Source organism: Coloeus monedula, assembly GCF_965178545.1.
Source record: "Coloeus monedula genome assembly, chromosome: 4".
Classification (NCBI taxonomy): domain Eukaryota; kingdom Metazoa; phylum Chordata; class Aves; order Passeriformes; family Corvidae; genus Coloeus; species Coloeus monedula.
The window spans coordinates 51,662,481-51,684,582 of NC_138784.1; the positions used below are offsets into that span (position 1 = coordinate 51,662,481).

The 22,102-nt window shown below is 40.7% G+C and overlaps 1 protein-coding gene across 1 annotated transcript in view; it reads left to right on the forward strand.

The window, feature by feature from the left end:
- Nucleotides 1–1,105: 1,105 nt before the first annotated feature.
- The window catches only part of TES (testin LIM domain protein), a 28,585-nt gene continuing 7,588 nt past the window's right edge, over nucleotides 1,106–22,102 (forward strand). The window contains exons 1-3 of the mRNA XM_082280811.1: nucleotides 1,106–1,137; nucleotides 12,064–12,149; nucleotides 21,150–21,399. Of these exons, the coding sequence (XP_082136937.1) occupies nucleotides 1,111–1,137; nucleotides 12,064–12,149; nucleotides 21,150–21,399 (363 nt within the window). The 5' untranslated portion in view covers nucleotides 1,106–1,110. The remainder of the gene's footprint in view (nucleotides 1,138–12,063; nucleotides 12,150–21,149; nucleotides 21,400–22,102) is intronic.

Sequence of the window (22,102 nt, forward strand, 5' to 3'; positions counted from 1 at the left end):
TTTTTTCCACCGGCAAGTAGGTGCAGGCTGGGACCCAGCCCTTGTGGGCACGGCAAGGACTTCCTTGTGCCCGGGAAGCCGCCGGGAAGTCAGGAGCAGTCTCGGCTAGGCGGGGCACGGCACGGCAGGACCTCGCCCGCTGCTGCCTCCTGCTCCTCCTCGTGTCAATAAATCACAGAAGCATAGAATTGTTAGCGTTGGGAGGGACCTCTGGAGATCATCTAGTCCAATTTCCCTGACAAGGCAGGGTCACCCAGAGCAGGTGGCCAGATAGGTTTTAAATGCCTCCAGAGAGAGGGACTCCACGACTTCTCTGGGCAGCCTGTTCCAGGGCTCTATCATCCTCAGTGTGAAAAGGTTCCTCCTTACAGGTGAAACTTTCTGGGTTTTCTGTGTTTCTGTGGTTTTTTCCACGTTCTGTCACTGTGCACCACTGCAGAGAGCCAGTCACCATCCGACTGACACCTGCCTTTGAGATATTTATATGCGTGAATGTGATCCCTTCTCAGTGCTCTCTAGACTAAACAGGCCCAGCTGCTGCAGTCTCTCCTCATAAAAGAGATGCTCCGGACCCCAAATGACCTTTGTGGCCCTCAATTGGACCCTCTCCAGCAGCTGTGTTTCTTGTACTGAGGAGCCCAGAACTGCATACAGCACTCCAGACATCGCCTCACTAGGGCCGAGTAGAGGGGCAGGACCACTTGCTGGCCATACTCTTCCCTATGCACCCCAGGCTACCACTGGCCTCCTTGCCTCAAGGGCACACTCGGATTATAGCCCGAGATTTCCTCTTTTCTTTTCCGTCGGGAGGCTCCGCGTTTGCAGGTATCTGTACCCGAAGGCGAGAGGCTGCACCGGCAGCGCCTTCCCCGTGACCCCCGGTCCCGCCGGGGCTGACTCACGGCCGGGCGGGGCGGGGCGTGGCGGGGCGTGGCGGGGCGGCCGGCGGGGATTGGCTGCGGGGCCGGCGGCGGCCGGCGGGGATTGGCTGCCGCGCGGCCTTTGTTCGGCTGCAGCCACTGCTGCAGGGCAGCGGAAGTTTGAGCGTCGCGGGGCGCGCGAGCGGAGCGTCCTCCGTGGGAGCTGCCTCACAGCCGGACCCGCCCCGCCATGAACCTAGAGAATAAAGTGAAGAAGGTAAGGGGGGCTGCCCGCCGGGTTATCTGTCGCCCCCGCCGGTGTCCGCTCTCGGGAGAGTGGCGGATCCGCCTCGTCGCTGCAGCCCCCGCGGGGACTGCCCTGGGGTCGCCTCCCGGGTGCCGGGATCAGCCCTTCCCGGCGCCCCGCTCTTCCTGCCCGGCCCCCGTCGCAGAGGTGGGAGGCAGGAGAGCTGCCTGCCGGGGACCTTCCGCTGCCCCGGTGCCCATAGAGCCGGGCTGCCTCGCTGCTCCCGACCGTAGGTAGTCGCCGCAGTCGGTGCCCCAGGTGGGGACGTGCCGCTGTTCTGTCATGCAAGTAAAACATGTGTTCGGTCCCCCCAGTAAACCCCTGAGATCCGAGAGTTGTTTTCATATATGTACCCTGTGTATGTAGGTATGAAACTTAAATTACAAGCAGCCAAGACTCTGTCGCTACGTTAGTGATTATTTTCTGACCTGTGATGTGACTGACTCCTTACAAGTGTGATGTCAGCCTTCCTATGCATTACCCCCTTGAGCAAGAAGCCTGGGGTTGGTTTTTCTTTCTTTTTAAAGGCATATTGACTAGTTAGTTGCGTCAGACTGGCAAGAAACAAAAGGAAAGTAACAGAAAGCAATGGGTAATCCAATTGTATTGAATCTCTTTCCAAAACTCACAATTTAAAACTTCCGATGTAAAACTGACTTAAGGTGGGATATTCATAGGCCTCTGCTTCTAGTTGTTTCACAAATTAAATGTAGTGCTAAAGCACTGATTTTTTTAAATTAAAAACTTATTTGTAGTATCTGTTTTGATACTATATGATAGTGGGAAAAGGAGCTTTATATGTGAACATGAGTTAAATCTGTACATAACCTTCATTGATATATGAGAACTAGTCTTTTGAAATGCATGTTGTATGAACGTGTGTGGGGTTTATTCCTCAACTGTTTTATTTAAAGGTAGCAACTTGTTTTAAAATACACATATGCATTTTTGTATACCTATGTGCTTTTCCAGCTTGCAGGCCAGAAACTGACTCGGGAATGGAAGTAGTTGTGTAGTGTGGAAGGCTACCTGTTAAGGCTGAATCCTAGCAATGGTTAGCCTTGAGCTACAGCTTGCTTCAAGTGATGTCAGCACATGATAGTGTCACTTGGGTGAGGATCCTGCTTTGGAGGAACTGCCTGTATCAACCCCCAGTCACTAGGCCATCAGTGAATAGATGGGTGTAGCTAAGTACTATCGCTGTCTTTAGAAGCTCGTTGTGTGCACAGGGTTGCTCCCCTTGTGTGACTCCTTGTATGTAATGAAAATCAGCTTATTGAGTAGATTTGCTTACATTTACTAAGCACGATTTCAAACTGAAACTTAATGGCATCACAGAGCTTGTTTGCTGAAAGTTTATTGAAATCCAGGAGGTGAGAGACACATATTTGTGGAAGATAGAGCAGTCTAATTCAGAATTTATTCCTCTAAAGAGAAAATAAATATGGGGTGTGAAATGACTGATAAAATTCTGCTGATAATGGAGTCTTGGTTTGAGTGAACTTGTAGTTGCTGAACATCTGCTTTAAATTGCACTGTAATTATTGGGTAGTTGTGTGTGGCTTAGATTTATTTTACTATTTTTGTCATATTTTTCTTCGCTCATCTTTTACTTTTCTCCTTTATCAACTTCGAAGATTCTGAAGACTTTTCTGAACCTGCTCAGATAGACACAGAAGCTACAGCTGCAAAAGAAAACCAGCAAAGCTCTGTTTATTGAAAGTAGTTTGTATTTCTATTCTGCTCTGCTTTAATATTAATATGCAGAGACGTCTATGATTTGAAAAACTTCACATTTTCTCTGTTTCTACTCTATGTATATTCAGAAAACTATTTCTGTTATTGAGCTGTTTCCCCTGCCTTGCTCTCATCTTCTCCTCATCTTTTTTTCTCTTTGTAACTTGGGTGAAGCTTATTTCCCAAGAGAACAGAAGAGTATCTGTTCCAAGGGAGAACTGGGAAGCTTTGCTAGGCACCAGCAAGTTTGGTACAAAATTCTTCTTTTTTGACTACCAAGATTTATTTAACCAAAACTTCTTAGATTCTGTACACTGATTAGAATAACAGTTCATGTCAACTCTGGAATAACTGTGTATCTTCTTTTTCTGACCTTTAATTCCAATTCTCAACCTGTTTGTTTTGTTATCTTTTTGGTTCTCTCTTTTTTGCCAACTTCCTCTTTCTTGAAGGGTGGAAGAACATTCTGAGAAGTTTCCAGTCAAGTTTATCAAAACCAGTAAACTACTTGGCTTTTAGAAGAAACTTCTCCTGAGGTGGAGATGCCTGTGTCAGTTTTAGTCCATCAGCAGCAATGGGTTGCTTTACCACAAGTTGTAGTTCTCACCTTTTTTTATCTTGCACCCTGCACCAAAATAGCTTAAGTCCTCCTACAAAATGTACTTTGTACTTTATGTAGCTTTCCATTTTGTAGTGACTTGTATGTATTTATTGCCTGGCAAATAATGTGGTAAACATTATGGACTGGTGAGTGGCTAACCTGCCTGTTGGGTTGGAAATTCCTAGAATACTGGGGTGAAGAAAGCAGGAATTGTCATGTTGTCCCCAGATAAGTAATTCCATTGCTTTTTTGAACTCTTTAAGTTTGAGTTTAGATGTTGTCTATTCTGTAGTCCTGGTGTTCAGCAGAGCAGAAGGAAATGAATGCCTGTTGGAGCAGCATGCAGTGTGGAGGCTCAGACACTCAGCTGATGCTGTAGAAAAGCTTCTTCCCCCGCCTGCAACTGCTAATTTATAACTGTACAGGGTAATATATTAGGGTGTTTTCTGTTTCTGGAAAACTTGATAGATGAAGCTTCCAAGGTGACATTCCTAAGATTTCTCTAAGTGTCAGTAATCCATGAGTCCACTATTCAGTTCTGAGCTTCTGTATTGTCTCTTTGGAAAGCTGCTACATACATTTATATCTACATGTCTAGATTTGTATAAAGAAAAAAAGCACTCAGAGAAAGTCTGTTTTCCTTGTTGGTACCAGGTTTGGTGGGTTTTTTTCTCCAAATGTAGCAGTTCTAGCACAGTTTGTCTGACTGGAATTGCTTCCTTCCAGTGGAAGACTGCTAGGACTCCAGCAATGTACCTGTTCAGGAGGAAGAAATACTGCCCCACCTGCCACAATATCTAACCCATCCTTTCAGCAGTGGATACCTTATATGTTTGCTGCCTCGTGACAGGAAAGCACCAGTCCTGTTTAACATACCCTTCTTAAGGAATCTTACGGGCACAATTACTTTGGGTCAGACTTTTAATTTAAGTTCTGCTATTTGATTTCTTTCATGTCTTGTAAAACTCATCTTGCTGTCTTAACAAGTGGCCAAAGCAACCAGTACTACCTTGTAGCCAGATGTCTTGCTTGATCTGAATCCTGGGCTCTGGACAACCGCAGCCTGCCAGAAACAGAAAATTTCAGCATGAACTTTCTGCACTGAGCAATGTATGTGCAGAACATATGCAAATGTGTGAAATAACATGTAACTTTTTTGCAGTCAGTTCACCATGCTTTTTAGACATATTAAATGACTGGCAAACATCTAGGCAGTGAATAGTGTCTTTTTGGCTGCCTTGTGAATACTGAGACCTTCATGGTCTGTTACAATTTTCCTTTCAAGGGGATGGGGAGTTTAAGGGCAACTGTACAATTTTCTCCTTTTTTTCTCAGAAGAGATTGGATTTGCTCTTGCATTTGAGGATCATGAAGATAGTGTTGTGTATAAAAATATTGCACAACAGAGCTGAAGGCTAAAAACAGTATCTCCAGCTTGAAAAGTACTTGTGAAAAAAACAGACCACTGCTTCTCCCAAATACAATATCTGCTGTGTTCTCAAACCTTGCTTTGAGGCTATAAGGAAAATGAAGATTTAATGCTTTGTGTTGAAGACTCTAGCAGAACTTTGTTCTCAAAGTCTGGATTCCTGCCCTGTCTGCCACCTCTGAACTTGGTAAAATGAATCAGTAGGTCACGGTCCTGCTTTTCATCCCTGCTGGCAGCATGGTCTCATGCTTCACTAGAGAAAATAAGAATCTGGCAGTGAGTCTGTTCCATATAAACTTCCACAGTATAATACTGGCTTTATAAAAAGAACTTTGATTGTGATGGAGAAGGGGCCGGGCAGTTTGGGGGGAAGAGATGCAACTTCTCTAAAGTGGAATTTGTGCATGGTTATTTTTCTATGGTGTGAGACTTAGTTTGTTCTGTTACAGTTGGAAAACCAAACACAGAGTGCTTTAGACATTGCTAAGTCAACAACTATAATGATCTTTGATAAGTGAACGGTGAATAAAGTATGTATGGGAGCAAAGTCAACTTTTCTGTGTTTTGCAAAGCATGATTTAGTAATGTCTGCTGGGCTGCACTTCCTGTTGAGGTCACTGTTTGTTTTGGTGTTACTGCTATGGAAACCCATTATAGTAGATCTTTTCTGCTGTTTCATATGTATAGTAAGATCAAGGAAATGTACTTTCATTCAGGAGTGAATTTTGCCTGCAAGTAGAAGAATGAAAGCATTTATGAAGATGTGAGAGGAACTACCTCAGTTTTGTTCACATGGAAACTAAGTAACTGCTTCCTGCATGTGCTGTGGGGTTTGAGGGTTTTTCCCCCACCAAAGTTAAAAAAAAAAAAATTTAAATTTTGTGAAGAGTTTTTTGAAACACCTGTCTGAATCCACACCTCTAGTTATTTTTTTGTTCAGTATCCCTGGATAGAAGCTTGGCAAATATGGCAAGGCTAAATTAAACTTTTTGACTTTTACTTTTTTTTTCCTATGGCAAAAGTACTCCCCAGGTGTCTGACTATAAAATATCATGAAGTGCCTGAATAGAAAGTCAGGAAACTCTTTGAATGCAGGACTGTGTGACTTTTAAGATCAGATGGAGCTTTCTTGGATAGGGTATAATTATAAGCCAAGTATTTTACAGCAAGGGGGAAAATTAGCTTACTTTGAGTTACAGTATTCTGTCATAAAAGTAACAAAGATCTGCTTCTGCAGTTGTTCCTGGAAAAAAGAAAGAAATGTTTCTATTTTCCTCCAAGTAAGTAATAATAATGGTGAGTAGCAATTGTCAATGAAACTTGATTGGTAAATGTTGCTTAAGACAACTTTTTTTACTTCCAAAAAGTGTACTGAACATGTCATGCAAATTACTGTCTTCTTCCTGGCAGATACAAAGTTTATAGATATTTACATCTACCCCCTTGTAACTGTAATGTAGTGTATTTTAAAGTTGTATTTTACAATCTATCCTAAATAGATATGCATGTTTAATTTATATATAACTAATACTTACGAGCATGGGATGTGTGTGTGTATATATATACATATATATGTGCATGGTTTTTTATAGAGGTGTGTATGTACAAAACCCCCTAATACATAGTTTTTGCTGATGACCAAAATTGGTGGGGTTCTTTTAGGGCCTGGTGACCTTCAGGAAGAGTAGGGCTGCTAAGATGAAAGCATGTCACACTTGTTAACTAGAGTCTTAAAATTAGTCATATGTACAGATCAGGGGAGTAAGGAGGCTTCTGTCCTGACATTTCCAGAATATTCCTGATCTAACTTGTACTCCAGTACTGCTGTGTATGTGTTTCTGGTTTTGTTGTTTTGTTTTGGTTTTTAAGTCTGCCTAACTCTTTATTTGTGCCTTGTTTTCAGTCTGAGGTTGTCTAGCTACAGCTTTTAAAAGCAGAAAAAAAGCAGCACTTTCCTGCATGACTAAAGCTCCTAAAAAATGAATATGTAGGTGTCCTGGCCTGCTTCTGAAAACCTAATGTTAGAGGATGCAACTGGGCAAGAGTGCTGATGTCAAAACAAATACATGGAGTATTATGAAAATGCCTCTGCAGTACTGGATGATGGATAGTGTTGTATTGGAGGTTTAGAGATAGTGTTACAGTGTGTGTCAGATGCATGCAAACTAAGCTAGTGTAATGCTGCACTTTGTGAATAAGCAAGGCTTGTTTTCTGTCCAGCTGAGCTAGCTTTAATAGCTGTTAGGCTTTTGAAGGTACACTATGTAGCAGAGTTCTTAAATATTTAAATTCTGAGCTATTTGATATTTAGTAGAAGATATCACAATGAAATGAATTCCTGGGACTTACGTATTATCAGGCAACTGCAGCTCCTTGATTTATTCCTCTGCCTGTCCTGCCCAAATTATTTTTCAAATATTTTTCTTGGATGCAATCACTTTTTTGGCATCCTTCTTTCTGTGCAAAATGAACTTCTGTACCCAGGCTTCTTAATTCCAGTCAACTTTTCCCTAAATCAAAATGCATATTAAAAAATCCCATGTCACATTTGCAATCAATTTTATTAGACATGTTAAAAACAAATACAGAGTGGTTCATGGGATACCGTTCTTCATTACGGATCTGAATTTTTTTTTTCTTCTCATACAGTGTCTGTCAAAGTCTTATAAGAGCATTGTCCAGATATTCATATGTCTTTGGTAGTGGTTTGTTCTTTTTTTCATTATGGAATCTTAAAAAGTAGCATCACTCTTCTGTTTTTAAAGCTTAAATGTTGTAACCTATTTTAATTTTCAGTTTGTTGTGTTTCCCTGCTAGAGAAGACTTCTGATGGTACAGAATGGTATAGATACAAGATCAGGTCTCAGCAACAGAGCATGCATAGCAATGAGATTTCTTATGGGTTTTTTGGGATTTTTTGTTTGTTGTTCTTGCTTTACCTTCCCTTTTTTAAAAATGCCTAAAGCACATTAAGATGTACTAGAAATCTGTTGTGCTATACAGGTGTTTTCCCACTCAAACATCCAGATAGATCAATAGTTAGGTAATCTTCAAACCAGAACATTCCTAGCATTTTATGGTAAATCCAAGAATAGCTTTAACATGGATCACTTCAGTTCTGTGCTTGGAGCACTGAAGAGCACAGGAGAAAGATCTGCAAAAAGGATAGTGAAGAAGATTTAGTTCTAATCTCAGCCTCACTGTTAATTGTTGCAATCCATTCTCATTGTATAGCCACATGCTTTCAAATTCTGGAGGGATCTGTAACATTGGAAAGGTTTTTGATCTTTTGCAGAGGCGAAGTACCAGTATGGTGTCTTACTGTCTGTTGCAGGGTGAAGCTCACCTGTTTGGTGGTACAGGAGTCCTCTTGGGGTGAGGAAGGAAAAGCAGTTGAGGCCTGAGTTAATTCTGGTCTCCGGGTGGGACTGAGGAGATAAGAAATCTTCGATAAACTTAAGAATAAACCCTTCTGATAAGTCAGGTTTAAACTATTTCATAGGAACTGCTGTTTCTCTTGCACATCTGAACAAACTCTTAGACACTTGAGTATGATCATTTGAGTTTTTAAGATGACAGTAAGCTTGTGTTCATGACTCCTTACTGTAAAGTCAGCCAGCTTTTGTCGCTGGATTCCAGTCTGAACTGAAATGGGGCAGTTTTTCACTAATTGTCACTTGGCTGTAACCATTTAAAGTTTTTTGCCCTTGAGTATTATGTAATCTTGAAAGCAGCATGCAATGGGAGATCTCAATCATAGTTGTATCATCTTCTGTGCTCAGGCTATTTAAATCTATATTGGGTATTTTAGTAATACCAGATGGGTTTGGTTAGCTTCTGCTGTAAAATGAAAATTAATGGTGGTAGACGGACAGGAACCTTCTTCTGGCACTATTTCAGCTGACCTATCTGTGCCATTTCTCCCATAACTCCCTTTTTGGGGAAAATGGGTTCCCTCCTGTTCTCAGGCATGCATTACCTCTGCTGTGCTCAGCCTGCTTGTATCTCTTGAGTGCTTCAGCTTGGAGCTGGCCATGTTCTACATGGGAATAGACATGGGGATAGATGTGGGTAGCCGTAAAGAAGCAGCACACTGCAGTTTTAGGCTTTCTGAATTTCCTAAGCTGCAGCTGAACTGGCTGCTGAAGAAGAAAGTGACTTCTGAGGCTGATGCTTCCTTACAGCTGAAGGATGTCCTGTTACAGGACTCTGGAGAAATGTGTAATGCACCGATTTCTAGATAACAATAGCCCACAGTGCTTTTGAGTTTGGCTGGTTTATATCTTAATTTTTGGCAAGCAGCCATGTAGTTTTTCTGTCAGAACAAAAGTTGAGGCTGTGTGTGCATCTAGAATCACATCTAATCTGGTTTTCAGTGTGCCTCTCAGTCTTCAGCTAAACCTTTTCCATAAGGTGCCCAGACATCCCTTCTTTCTGTTTCACAGCAAACTGAAAAACCTGTTTCAAAAGAAGTTTCATTTGCTCATTCATTTGTCTCAAGCTGCACAATCATTTACATAATGATTTGCTCATTATTTCTGGGGAGGGAATGTAGAATCCTGTATTTCTGAAGAAATCTGCACTGACACTGCTGGCTGTGAAAGTGCAAGTAGACTGGCTGGTTGTTGTCCCTGTAATCTGGAGAGAGAATATGTTCTGGGTGGAGCATTTAGATAACACATATTTCCTCTCCTTAATTTGTTTCTGAAGAGGGTTTTTTTTTTAGCTGAAAAAAAAAACAAAAACTTAAATGTTAGGAGGCTTGTAAATTATAGCTAAAATGGATTTTGCAATCTTTTAATATTTCCTACTTGAATATCAGATTGTTTTGGGAATTCTTGAAATGTCAAGGTTATTTCTCTGTACTATAAAACAGTATTCTCTAAACAAGTGATCCTGTGTTTCCAAGTCTTGTAATTACAGTACTAAGGAATTTATCACTATTTCTCTTTCTTCTCATTCCACTCTTTTCGAAGGAAGGGATAGCCCGAGCATAAAGAAATAATGCCAGTTTGTAACTGAAGCAGCAACAAGAGAGAATAGGTTAATGTTGTCTTTTTTTGGGGGGGGAGAGATGGGGGTTTTGGGGAGTTTTGTTTGGTTTGGGGCAGTTCAAGCATATTTTAACAGCTTTTTAGAGAGGATGACTTTAGAAACCAGACAAACAACACCAAATAAAAAACAACCTGTCTCTCCTTCCTTCTTGCCATTCCCCCCCCCTCCCCCCCCCCCCCAAAAAAAAAAGGCAGTTGTTTTGTGTTGCTTTAGCTTCCTTTTTCCCTTGAGAAGACATCCTGGCCAATATCTTGTTCTCTTTGAGTGTGAATTGAGAAGAGTGCTCGGGTTTTTTGTGGTACGTAGTGGCTGTGCATGCATATGGGGGATCTCCAGATTCCAGATGAGAGGACTCCTATAAATGCCCATCTTCAGTGGAGATGAACTTTTATTAACCAGTTAGTGTATCAAAAGTGTGGCTGATGAAGAAACCTAATCTTTAAAGTTATGTTTAGCTTACATACCTACTGGTAGACTTCAGGTTAGCACCTGTAACATGTGAACTTCTTGAGCCCCTAGGTTGATGAAGATGTCACCAGGATCACAGCCAGCTTGTATTTCATCTTGCAGATATGCAAGAAACAGTGTTATGTCCTTCCCTGCAGTAGCTTAATAGCTGCCAGCATACGTCTTTTGTCTAAATAGATCACAATCTTCAGGAAAGTTTTCGTCAGGGATGTCTGATGACTGTTGAGGCAGTGATCCTTTAAATTATAAAATCACTGAAAATATGCCATTTGCTGCATTTTGCTGTGTGTTCTGTATTAAACAAGTGGTTTGTGAATAATCTTATCTTTATTTTGGACAAACAAGTTGAAAGTTGATCTGGTTTATATCCTTGTACAAACAACAATAGTAGTATGATTTTGCTAAGTAAATGGCAAACTTAATAATAAAACTGTATCACCACATCTAATTAACTCTGACATTGTGTTGTTGTTGCCAGGACCAAAATTAGTACCAGAAGTTGTCAGTTCTAGCTCAGTTTCCATTCATGGTAAAAGCCAAACTGCAGGTGAGCTGTTTCTACCTACAGCTCATTAGGAGCGCTCCTTGTGCTGCCTGGGGGTGTGGGGATGGGTTCCTCTCTGTGTGTTGGGCATGAGCCTGCATACCCAGCTGTGGCCACATTTCCATGGTCCTTCATGTGTCTGATTTGAGAGCAGTGTTCCTCAACGGTTTAAAGCGCTGGAGTGAGACATTTGAAATTTACTGTGTTATATGAATGCATAAGTTATCGTGCTTCATATTTGTTTTTCACCTCATACTTCAAGTGGCTGTTACTTGGTTAAATTTGCTGATGTGTTGCTATGTTGTGTGAATACCTAGCCTTTACTATGCATTGTTTTTTATTTCCTCTGCTGTATGAATTGGTCATCCATACTTTTGAAACCCTTTGCATATCACTTCTGGTCATTGCTTTTGCTTACTGTGGTGTTTCTCTTTCCCCTCAGAAAGTAAGCTGGTATGAGTCCAGCTGAAATGTAATTGTACAGGGTGTATGCTACTCTCAGTTACTATCAGAGTAGCCTCAAATATACTCAGAAATATTAGACCTATCACTTAGTTGTTTCCTTTATTCCAGGTTAGTGCATATAAATGTGGGGTCTGTTTATTTCTTGATCTCCTGTATTTTGCCAAGTCATATACTGTAAATCACTTTGTCCAGACAGCTGGATTAAATGTCCTTTGACTTGAGGTCTTCTGGCCTCACTACTGTGGTTTCACAGCCTTAGACCCAAGGAAATGCTGCAAAGAATCTACTACTTCTCTCGTATGAAGTTTGTAGAGCAAACTGGGCTGGGGAGACAAATCGCCAGAAAAATACTTGGTTTTGTCTAAGGCTAACTCTGCCTGCTTAGCTCAACCCTGTGTACAGGCTTGTGTGAACACTGCTACTTATATGGATACAATAGGAAGGTGAGTGGACCCCAAAATGCTGTCCTTATGTCAGCTTAGTCAAATGCTTAATCTTTTGCTTTAGCTGTTGATTGCAGATTATAAAGGCATCAGTAAGATCATTCATGCAGCATAATTCTTGAAGCTGACTGTAGTCATCTTGCTCTGTACACAGATGGGCTTGGGCCATGAGGAAGGATTTGGTGCCCCCTGCTTAAAATGCAAGGATAAGTGTGAAGGATTTGAACTTCATTACTGGAGGTAAGTGACACCAGGTGTATCCTAAGCTGTGACTCAGCACTGCAGACCTTGACACATGTATGCAAATGTCTAAGTAACGACTTAAGTTCTCTCTCTCAATTAAACTATTAAGATGCTTTAAAAAAGCTGACACAGTTCAAGGCCAGAACCTCTCAGCTGCATAACAACAGAGTATCTAATCACTTGTGAACATACATTTCATCTGCCCTGAAGTGAATGGTCATACTTCTACTGCAGTATTTGCTTTAGCCGACTGAACAGTTGAAGTAGATTTGTAAAAATATGTCTAGCCTTATGATAAGAGACATGACAGGGAAGAAGTGTGTTTTATCTCTGTAATAAAATGCTTTTTCAACTCCTGACTAAATACATAAACTTTGATCTGAGATGCTAGGTAAAATTATTTTGAAAATATGTTGAAACTTTGTATACACCTACAACTTCAGGTGGGGAAGAAGTGTCACAATTCAACTAAGTTAGATAATACTGAGCCTTGGATGGTGTGCTGTTCCTAAACCAGTGAGTTGATGATAGCAGTAAATAGTCTGTCATTACTTGTTTAGAAACTTTGTATTTTATTAAGACCCTTCTTGTTTTACTGAAACAAGATGTATATATGTATATTAATGCATATTTGTATCAGTGGCACACTCATAATACTGGGTGTGCTTTAAGATGTGGCTTAGTAATTCTAATTTTGTAGAAAAAAGGTCTTTCTCAAAGGGAAAAGCCTGAAAAGAACAGAAAAATAATTGTTAGTAGCACTAGCACATGCTATCAATGAAAATTATTGCATTTAACCAATGCAATTACTAATAATTAATAACTAATTACTAATAACTAATAACTAATTACAGTGAAAATTGCATTTGCAGTAGAGTTTTGTTTTGTGGGGTTTTATAAGGTAGCCATAGTGGCATTAGGTGCTGGAGAAGGCCTAGGAGATTTTACATCTTTGTCTAAATATTTGACTGCAGATCAGACTGTTTAGAAAACAATCAGCCAAACAAAGACAAAACACAGCAAAAACTTGATATAAGTTGATACATAATCAAGAAGTTATAGTCTTATCTGTAATATGTAGCTGTAGAAACAACTTATAAGCAATGACATGGATCAAGAAGTGATAATGCACTAGTAAGTAAATGTGCTCATCTAAAGATAAAAGATGTAATTAATTTATGGAAAGACTTTTTCAATACACACTGCGTCTCTGAGGGGGTGTGTGTAGGAGTAATAGTAAAATAAAGCAGAGTTAATGTGTGTAAGTAATGCAATAAAAGAGAATTTTAAGAAGTACAGGAGTCAATAGTGTTTATCCATGGTTAGATGAGAAATTGTATTACTTTCTACTTGAAAGCTCTTTTGTTCATAGTCACTGTGATAGATGGGGAAATCACAAGTGGGGGAGGAAAAAGTCCAGTTAACTTTCTCTTTTTTTTTTGAACTTTTTCTTAGTTCCTAATGTTATACCTTGTAATTGCTAGTTTTTTCTTCAACATGAAAGAATTTGGAGTAAAAAGAAGTAAAATGTCTAAAGTGGTTTAGTCACATCATAGTATGATTGCAAAGTTAAAATGTGCCTGCTTCTGTGTGTATATTTAGGGATTTTTGCCTGTTTTTCTTTATCTGTGTTGCACTATCTTCCCGTGGTTAGGGCTCATTGTGTCAGGTCCTGAATACAAAACTCATCAGAACACTGTCTCTCCTAGAAAGTAAGAGCTTGTAGGCAGCATGGAGTAAAGAGAAAGTAATGAAAAATATGTAAAAACAGTGACTATTTAGCCAAGATTTAATTTGGAAATTGAGTTCATATAGGATAGACCAGATAAATGAGGTGGCTGGAAGTAGTCTGAGAAGTTTCATCGAAGTGTCAGACAAACATGGTACTTACCTCCGAAACAGTCAAAAAGTTCACAATTGAAACAATTCAAGAATGGGTTAGAAAATGCTGTTTCTCCAGCTGAGCTGCTGCTGGGGACAATAAGGGTGTGAATCTGAAGTCTTAATTCAGCTTTGTGTAAGTAGTTTTCAAAGGAAAAGATACATTAATATTCTTTGCATGATGCATGTATTTTAGTAGTCCACCACTTAAATGGAAAGTGATGCATCCCAAATATCTGTTTACTTAGTCCTTAGTGTTTAAATCTGAAACTGTTTTAAGTAGGAACAAACCATAGCACAAGTGGACAGAATATTGTCTTTATAACATGAATAGTCAAAATCAGTTCAAGTTTACCCACTTTTTTCATTGCTACTCATCTGTAAAAGACAAGTGTTGAAGTAAGAATTGTAATTACAGAAACTGTTACACATTGGGAGAATAATTGGGGGTAGGGATTGACCCTGGTCAGCAGCCAAACACCCACACAGCTGCTCAGTCCCTGTCCCAAACATCAAGATGGGAGACAAAAAAGGAAAAACGAAAGTGAGGAAACTTACGGGTTGAAATAGTTTAACAGGTGAAGTGATGGATGAGCAAGTGATGCAAAGGGAATCACTGGCCATCTCCCACTGCACACTGATGCCCAGTCAGTCTCCAGGCAGTAACTACTCTAGAAGTCAGAAACCCTGACTTCTTCATGCTCTACTTCTGTTGTATTGCTGATCATGACATTGTATAGCATTTAAACCTCGCTGACCAATTTGAATGAGCTGTGCCCCTTCCCAGCTTCTTTACGAGCCAAGGTGGAGGCAGAGTTCAAAAACGGGGAAGCCTTGACTTTGTGCCAGAAGTGCCCAGCAACAGCAACTCCTGTGGAGGCTGTGTTTGCTACAAACCCAAAGCACAGTTCCGTAAGGCATTATGAAGACGGTGACCTCCGTGCAAGCCAGATGCAGCCTCTTAAAGTGAGGCAGTAGCGGCCGCCTGTGCCGGGCGTGGTTCTGCTGCGGGCTGTGCAAGGCGGACACTGCCCTCTCCTGGGGACAGCCGAGGAGCTTCAGCACATCGCACAGCTCTTGCTCTGATGCATGAGAACGGTGCTCCTCAAAGAGCCAACGTGTAATTTCTTTTTGGATTTCCATACAAAAGGCCCTCATTTCTTCCTCGGGGGAGTCAGGTTGTAAAGTGCACAAAAAATCCAAGTATACCTATCTAATAGCAGGGCTTTACAAGGAGCTGCTACACCCTTCTTTTCTATACTGGGAGTGTTTGGAATATATCTCTTCTGGGGTGGCACGTGCTATTTTAAGCAGTTTGTGCTGTAAATCTTGACACACTGTGTGGGCAGGTTTTATAGGTGCAGAACTGTAAATTGAGGCTAGTATAGAAATGGTGGTAAACCAAGCCTTTAGTAAAATTTATCCCTAAATTTTGAAATTCTGATAGCCTCAGTGTTGCGAGCTGAACACAAAATGAATAAAATGAGAGATGTGGTCTGCATCTGGTAGTTGGATGGTAGTTGACTGGTTAACAGTTACCTGGTTTATCTTAGTGTCTTAATAGCTTTTGCTTTTAAAATTGTCATTAGAATCATGCTTCTGTCCAAGTACAACAGCAGCAGAAGTTGGGGAAGGTCTTCTTCATTCAGGTGTTGGATTTATTTTAGACTGGAAAACAACTCCCACACACATCCAGTGGTTCCGGCAGATTGTAAGAGACTGCTACTCAGTTACATATTGCTCTTTGGGAATGTATTTCCCACTAGAGGGAACTATGGGACTGGAGTCAGAAGTTGCTAAAAGCAGGAGGGAAGGTTCTGGTTTATCTTGATTGCGTATAGACCAGAAAGCAGTAACTGTCTCTGGTGTGACCTGCCAAGATGTTAAAAAAACTTCAGAAAACAAGACTCTCAAGCTTGGGAATGATCTTTTTCAGCATCTGGCTTCTCTGCACAAATGCAGTACGTGGAAGGCAGGGACAGCCTTAAGTATGCTTTAAGATTTTCTAATAGTGCAACTGACAGGGAAGTACTGAGATGCAGTTCAAAGCAGATGCAATTACTACAGCTGTATTAATAGCAAGAAAACATAACAGAAGGAATCACAGCATCACAGACTTGGATGAAGAGGCAAAATGCCTTCTCAGTAAGTTCACTGATGACGCAAAGCTGGGAGGAGCGGCCAATACACCAGAGTACTGTGCAGCCCTTCTGAAGGATTTTGACAGGTTGGAGAGATGGGCAGAGAAGAGCCATCTGAAATTCAACAAAGGCAAATGCAGGGTCCTGCACCTGAGGAAAAATAACCCCATTCACCAGCACAGGCTGGAAGCTGACCCTGCTGGAAAGCAGCTCTGTGGAGAAGGGCCTGGGGGTCCTGTGGACAGCATGCTGTCTGTGAGCCAGCAGTGTGTCCTGGGGGCCAGCAAGACCAATGGTGTCCTGAGGTGCATTCTGCATGTGGAGTGCTCTGTCCTATTCTGGGCTCCTCAGTACAAGAGAGACATGTAGCTCCTGGAGTGGGTTCAGCAGAGGGCAGCAAAGCTGATTAAGGGACTGGAGCATCTCTCTTAAGAGGAAAGGCTGAGGGAGCTGAGCCTGTTCAGCCTCAAGAAGAGACAACTCAAGAGGGGACCTCATCCATGTCTATCAGTATCTGAAGGGAGGGTGCCAAGTGGATGGAGCCCAGACTCTGCTCAGTGGTGCCAAGCAGTAGGAGAAGAGGCAATGGGCAGAACCTGATGTACAGGAGGTTCTGCCTGAATATGAGGAAGAGCTGCTTTACTGTGTAGGTGACTGAGCACTGGAACAGGTTGCCCAGAGAGGTTGTGGAGTCTCCCTCACTGGGGATATTCAGGAACCCTCTGGACACAGTCCTGTGCCATATGCTCTAGGTTAGACCAGATGACCCACTTTGGGGTGGCCTACTGTGACCGACTTTCAACCTTACCGTTCTGTGATTCTGTAATGGGAAGAGGTTAGCCTTTCTGCAGGGAGGGCACAAGCCTCAGGATTTGCCAGGTATTTGTTGAGGATTTCTCTGCTTGCAGCTGCTGCCTTCTGTCACTAGGAGCCAGCATAGGAAGGATCATGATTTATCTTATTTTTCCTTTCCATGCACCAAAATGTAGAATATCAGGAGGGCAGTTAACACTCGAATTTGGAGAAGGAACTGGAAGTCTTTGATCCTTGCTGTCAGCAGATATTCAGGACACAGGAGTTCATCACTTGAGAGGATGGAATCTCTATACATTTCTTCCTTGTTCTTTCTAACTACTCAAGACCTGCTAGCAAGGCACTGTCTAATAGTTGTGTCTTTTACAGTGATACACAATTTTTCATTCCACAGAATTTGAAGTTCCCTATCTTCCATGTTTTGAATGGGAAAAGCTTTTCAAGTCGCTGAGATGTGTGTGAAGGAACATTGCTTTGCTTTGATGAAGTCCTGAGAGCTGTAAAGACATAAGCAGGAGTCCCTAAACCACCTTCAGTAGGGATCTTGCTGAATGTCCTCAAGTGAAGGACGTGTTCAACATGTTTTCAACAATGCAGATGGAGAGAACAAGAAATTTTCCCTGCCTGTCCTCTTGACAGAGTCAAAGGAGATAAAATTGTCTAAGCGTATATGTTTTTATGTATTTATATGTCTGTGAGTGTATATAGCAGCAATTGTTCTTTCTTGCACATGTGAGGTGTTCACTTTAACATCACTGATAAAAATAAAGCGTCAATTATCAGACAGACTTGTGAAATTTAAATTTGAGGTAGTGAAATGGGGTCACTTCACTGAGATAGCTATGTTAAAGCCAAAGCAATGACCAGCTGTTCTGTTCTAAAGAGAAGTAATTGGCCATATACCTTCTGCAGACGAGACAGTGAGTGACTTATGAGCAGGATTGCGCTGTGGCAACTTAGTGAAAGAAGTTAGGACTAAATTGTAAACAGTACTGTTCAGGAAGAATTATGTGTCTAAGTGTTAACTGGATATCTTTTGGTACTGGAAATTACTCAAGAGGAGAGATTATAAATTAAGACAGGATACTTTTTTTGGCTGTTAGCAGCTGTATGGACATCTTCATATGGCTAAGATCCAGGGGGAGTGTTGAGGAGCATGGGAAATGACAACAACCTAGGGCTTTTCCTTTGATTTACTGAGATCTGCTGACGTTAGTTGTGACTCAGCATTCTCCGCATTCTTTCTGTATTGTTTTGTCCTGTATTCAGAGGCATAGTGGTACATAAGTCCTAATGCCAAGGCCACTATTACACTTGTAACATAGCCCCTGTAACAGCTTCTTGCAAGCTGTTGACAAAGAATTGTTCACTTAACTTTGAAAGACCAAGGAGATTAGACTGAAATGTACACAGTCAAATTCTTAATTTCAGTGGGTGCAGGAGTGGGGAAGATTAGTGAGTACGTCATTATTTTCAATGCAAGTATAAAGCACAGCAGTTTTATGCTTTAGGACAAATTGTGTGCTTTCACTTCTTTGCAACTACCTATTTATGACGAAAGCAAAAAAAACCTCTCGCAGACTCTGCAGTCAGTGAAACATGTGAAGCCTTCAAGGTGGAACCGAGAATGATGACGGCAGCTGAGTCAGGGTGTTCATCTAATTGAAAGTAGAAACAGGATCTGTAAGCTATTCAGCATTCTGAAAGAATACTGTTAGAAAAAAAGATACTCAATTTCATGATGCAACATGAGCGAAAATAAGGTGCTCTTGTGTTTTTTCCAGCACATGTGAAAGTCTCAGGACAAACTTCCACTACAGCTTGTGGAAGGTGGTATGGTCTCTGCAGGCTTTCAATGCTGCTTTACTGTAGTTGGATTCTGTAGAGTGGGAGGGTGCACAGCCTGTCACGTGGCAGTTGTGACCACACAGGCAATACAGCAATATGAACTGCTCTTACTGAGGTCTGTCTTGCAAGCAGAGCAGTTCTGGAAAGCATGATCATACTTCACTTGAGTAAGTCTGTGCAGGGTACCTGAGAACACCTGGTCATTCACCAGTGTTATTAAATCACATCCCGTCAAGATGCAAGACTAAAACTGGGGGTTACTATTGCTAAAGATTAAAAGTAAATAAAGTGCTTGGTGTCATTGTTCAGATGGATGAACTGCTTCAATTCCAGTAGCATGTGTACTGTGAGGCATAAAGCTGCATGATGATCATGATGTAATCACTAAATCTGGAAAAAGTAAGGTCTGATTCTGTCACCTGGTATTAGATCTCAAAAAAGGTATGATTGAGAATTGGTAATAAGGTATAGTCACATGCATGCCATAAAATGAGTGAAGTGAATATGTATTGCTTTATTAGTACATTAAATAGTCTCTGAGTATTAGCTATGTGAAGGATGCTGATGCTGAAGATCTTGCAAAATTTTATGTTTCGAGTGCTTGAGATGCATAGTATGGCTTTTAGGCTTAATGGGCAATGCTAGCTCCTGCTTGAGTGTTTTGGTAAACTGGGAGATTGCAAAGTGATTAGTGTTTAGTAGCTATCCAGATAAGTATCAGCTTTGAAATTCTGCACATCTTTCCTGTTGTGGAAATGAGTTGGAAGCTGTCAGACAGTCTACACCTCAATTAGTGATCTCTTTAGGTGTTTGTGTTACAAAGTGGAGTCAGTTCTGCTTAACATTCTTATTTTGCATGAGTGGCTCATTTTTATTGTAGAGTTAGCTATTTTTGTTTGGAGTGGGCTTTATAAATTAAGTTACCACAATGTATGGTTTCTGTATAACCACATGACCAGGGCAGCATCCACTGCACACTGAAATGTTAGTACCCTACATCCTAAACTGGTGTACATATAGGGAGCATGTGTTTGGGGCTGGCTCTGTATAACTTCAGGTGGCCAATTAAAGGTCCTCCTTCCTTTCCCATTACCTCAGGGGCCTGCTGTAGTCATGGCATGTTCTTGTTCTGTTCCTGTTACATACCGTAGCTTAAGGCACTTAACTTGCCTTCAAGACTAGAAAGCAAGATGCAGAGCAACATTAGAGTTTGATGGGTTTTGGCAATCAGGGTTCAGAAGCCTTTTGTAGGTAATAGTTTATGCTATTTGCTGTATGAAGGATAAATAATGGGGTAAAATACTGCTCATTCCTCTTCAAACTCTAGAGATCCAGAAGGTTGATATGTTTTCTTAGTCTATAGTAAGAACCTTTAGTTAACATCAAGTTTCACTAATTTCTGTATGCTGTGGCTGACTGCTGTGAATGGAAGTTGTGGAGACACCACTAATAAATAATGAACTAGCTTGTCTAATCCAAGGTTCTGTTCATTATATGTGAATTGTTTAATTACGCTTAATGTAACAAATTGCTTTCTAATATTCGTTAGCCAAAGCAGTTGAAATGTGTTGTTTATGAAAGAATATAATTTATATCCAGGTTAGTAGATATACTTCTACCTTTTAAGGCTGTTTTCTGTGAAAATTCTCTCTACAGCATGTGCCAGAGTACCTCTGACTTGGTCCAGAGCTGTTTTGAAAGGCTTTATCCATATAAGCCTTTCACTTTTCTTTCGTCTTCTCTTTAAATGCTATGCTTTGAACAGAACCTGGTGCAATAACAGTCTTTGTATGTCTGGATCCATTTTCTTCCTTTCTAGGAAATATTTGTTTCCACATGATAGCAACCCTTTGATAACCAAATATCATGCATACAGTGAAATACTTATGAAGCAAGTAGTATAGTGTGTGTAACTTTGAATGTATGAAGAGCAACTGAAAAACTGAAAGTCCAAGCAAATGATTGCTGGGATAGTCATGTTGATGCATTAAGTTATCATATAATAAATCTGGTAGGTGACTGATAATGGATATGTATGTGTTTGATCAATACTGAGATGTAACTGAAGGAATGACATAGCATCATATTAAAAATGCATTAGTGTAGTCAACTGATAGCTATCTGATAACAATATCTGTAAATAAACAATGTAAATAATACAACAGGACACATAAGGAAGTGTTTGACATATGGCCTAAAAATATGTATAATTCCTAATCAAAGTGCTGAAAACAAGGGTTTGGGTTCCTGGTGATGTTACTACACACCAGATGGTGTGAGATTGTAATTTTGTTGCTTTTTCCATGAATTTCAGAAAAATATGCCGCAACTGCAAATGTGGCCAGGAGGAGCATGATATCCCTTCAAGCAATGAGGAAGATCGGAAAGTGGGGAAACTCTTTGAAGATACGAAATACACAACCCTCATTGCAAAGCTGAAGAACGATGGCAATCCCATGTATAAACGCAATGTAATGATACTGACCCACCCAGTGCCAGCCAAGAACATATCCATTGATACTGTGACTTATGAGTGGGCTCCTCCTGTTCAGAATCAGACACTTGTAAGTCCAACTCACATTTTTTCATGTTCAAGGTAGGAGTCGGTGGGGGATAAAGTAGTAGAGCTTACTGGAAGGATAAGTTTTCCTCTTGTAGTCTTCTTTTCTTACTCCTCAAAACTGAAAATATGGTGCCTGTTTAATGAGTCTTGTATCTGTCATCTTGCTTTATGGATGCTTGTTTGTAGAAGTTCTTTAAAACCTTGGGAGATGAGGTAGTTTTTAATAGATAGGATTAAGAGTTATCTGCTAAGTCCCTGGAGTCCAATCAACTTCTGTAACCTGCTTTTTTTTTTTTTTAAAAACAAACTTGAAAAATTTGCATGGGGTGTGGGCAAAAAAAGCCAAACCAAACACCACATCAATTTATTTTATTGTTTAAAGTTAAGGGGAACACTTAGTCTTGCTTATAGCTTTTACTGTATATGGTAAGAACAAGGTCAGTGTTGACATCTGAAAGAGCAGCTCCCTTCCAGTATATTTTCAGTTGAAGTAGATGAGATGGTAGATAGCTTTCTGAGAATTTTGCTTCACTTTTCAAACTTTGATTACTAGTTTATTGTACTAAAATGTTGTGCAATCCATGCCAGAATTACATTATCTCAAATTATTCCTTTTCAGTGAATTAATCAAACCTTGTGCAGATAAGACTTACTAATTTGATTTTTAAGCTTTTCTTTGCTTTATTAAAACTATAGCTTTTTTT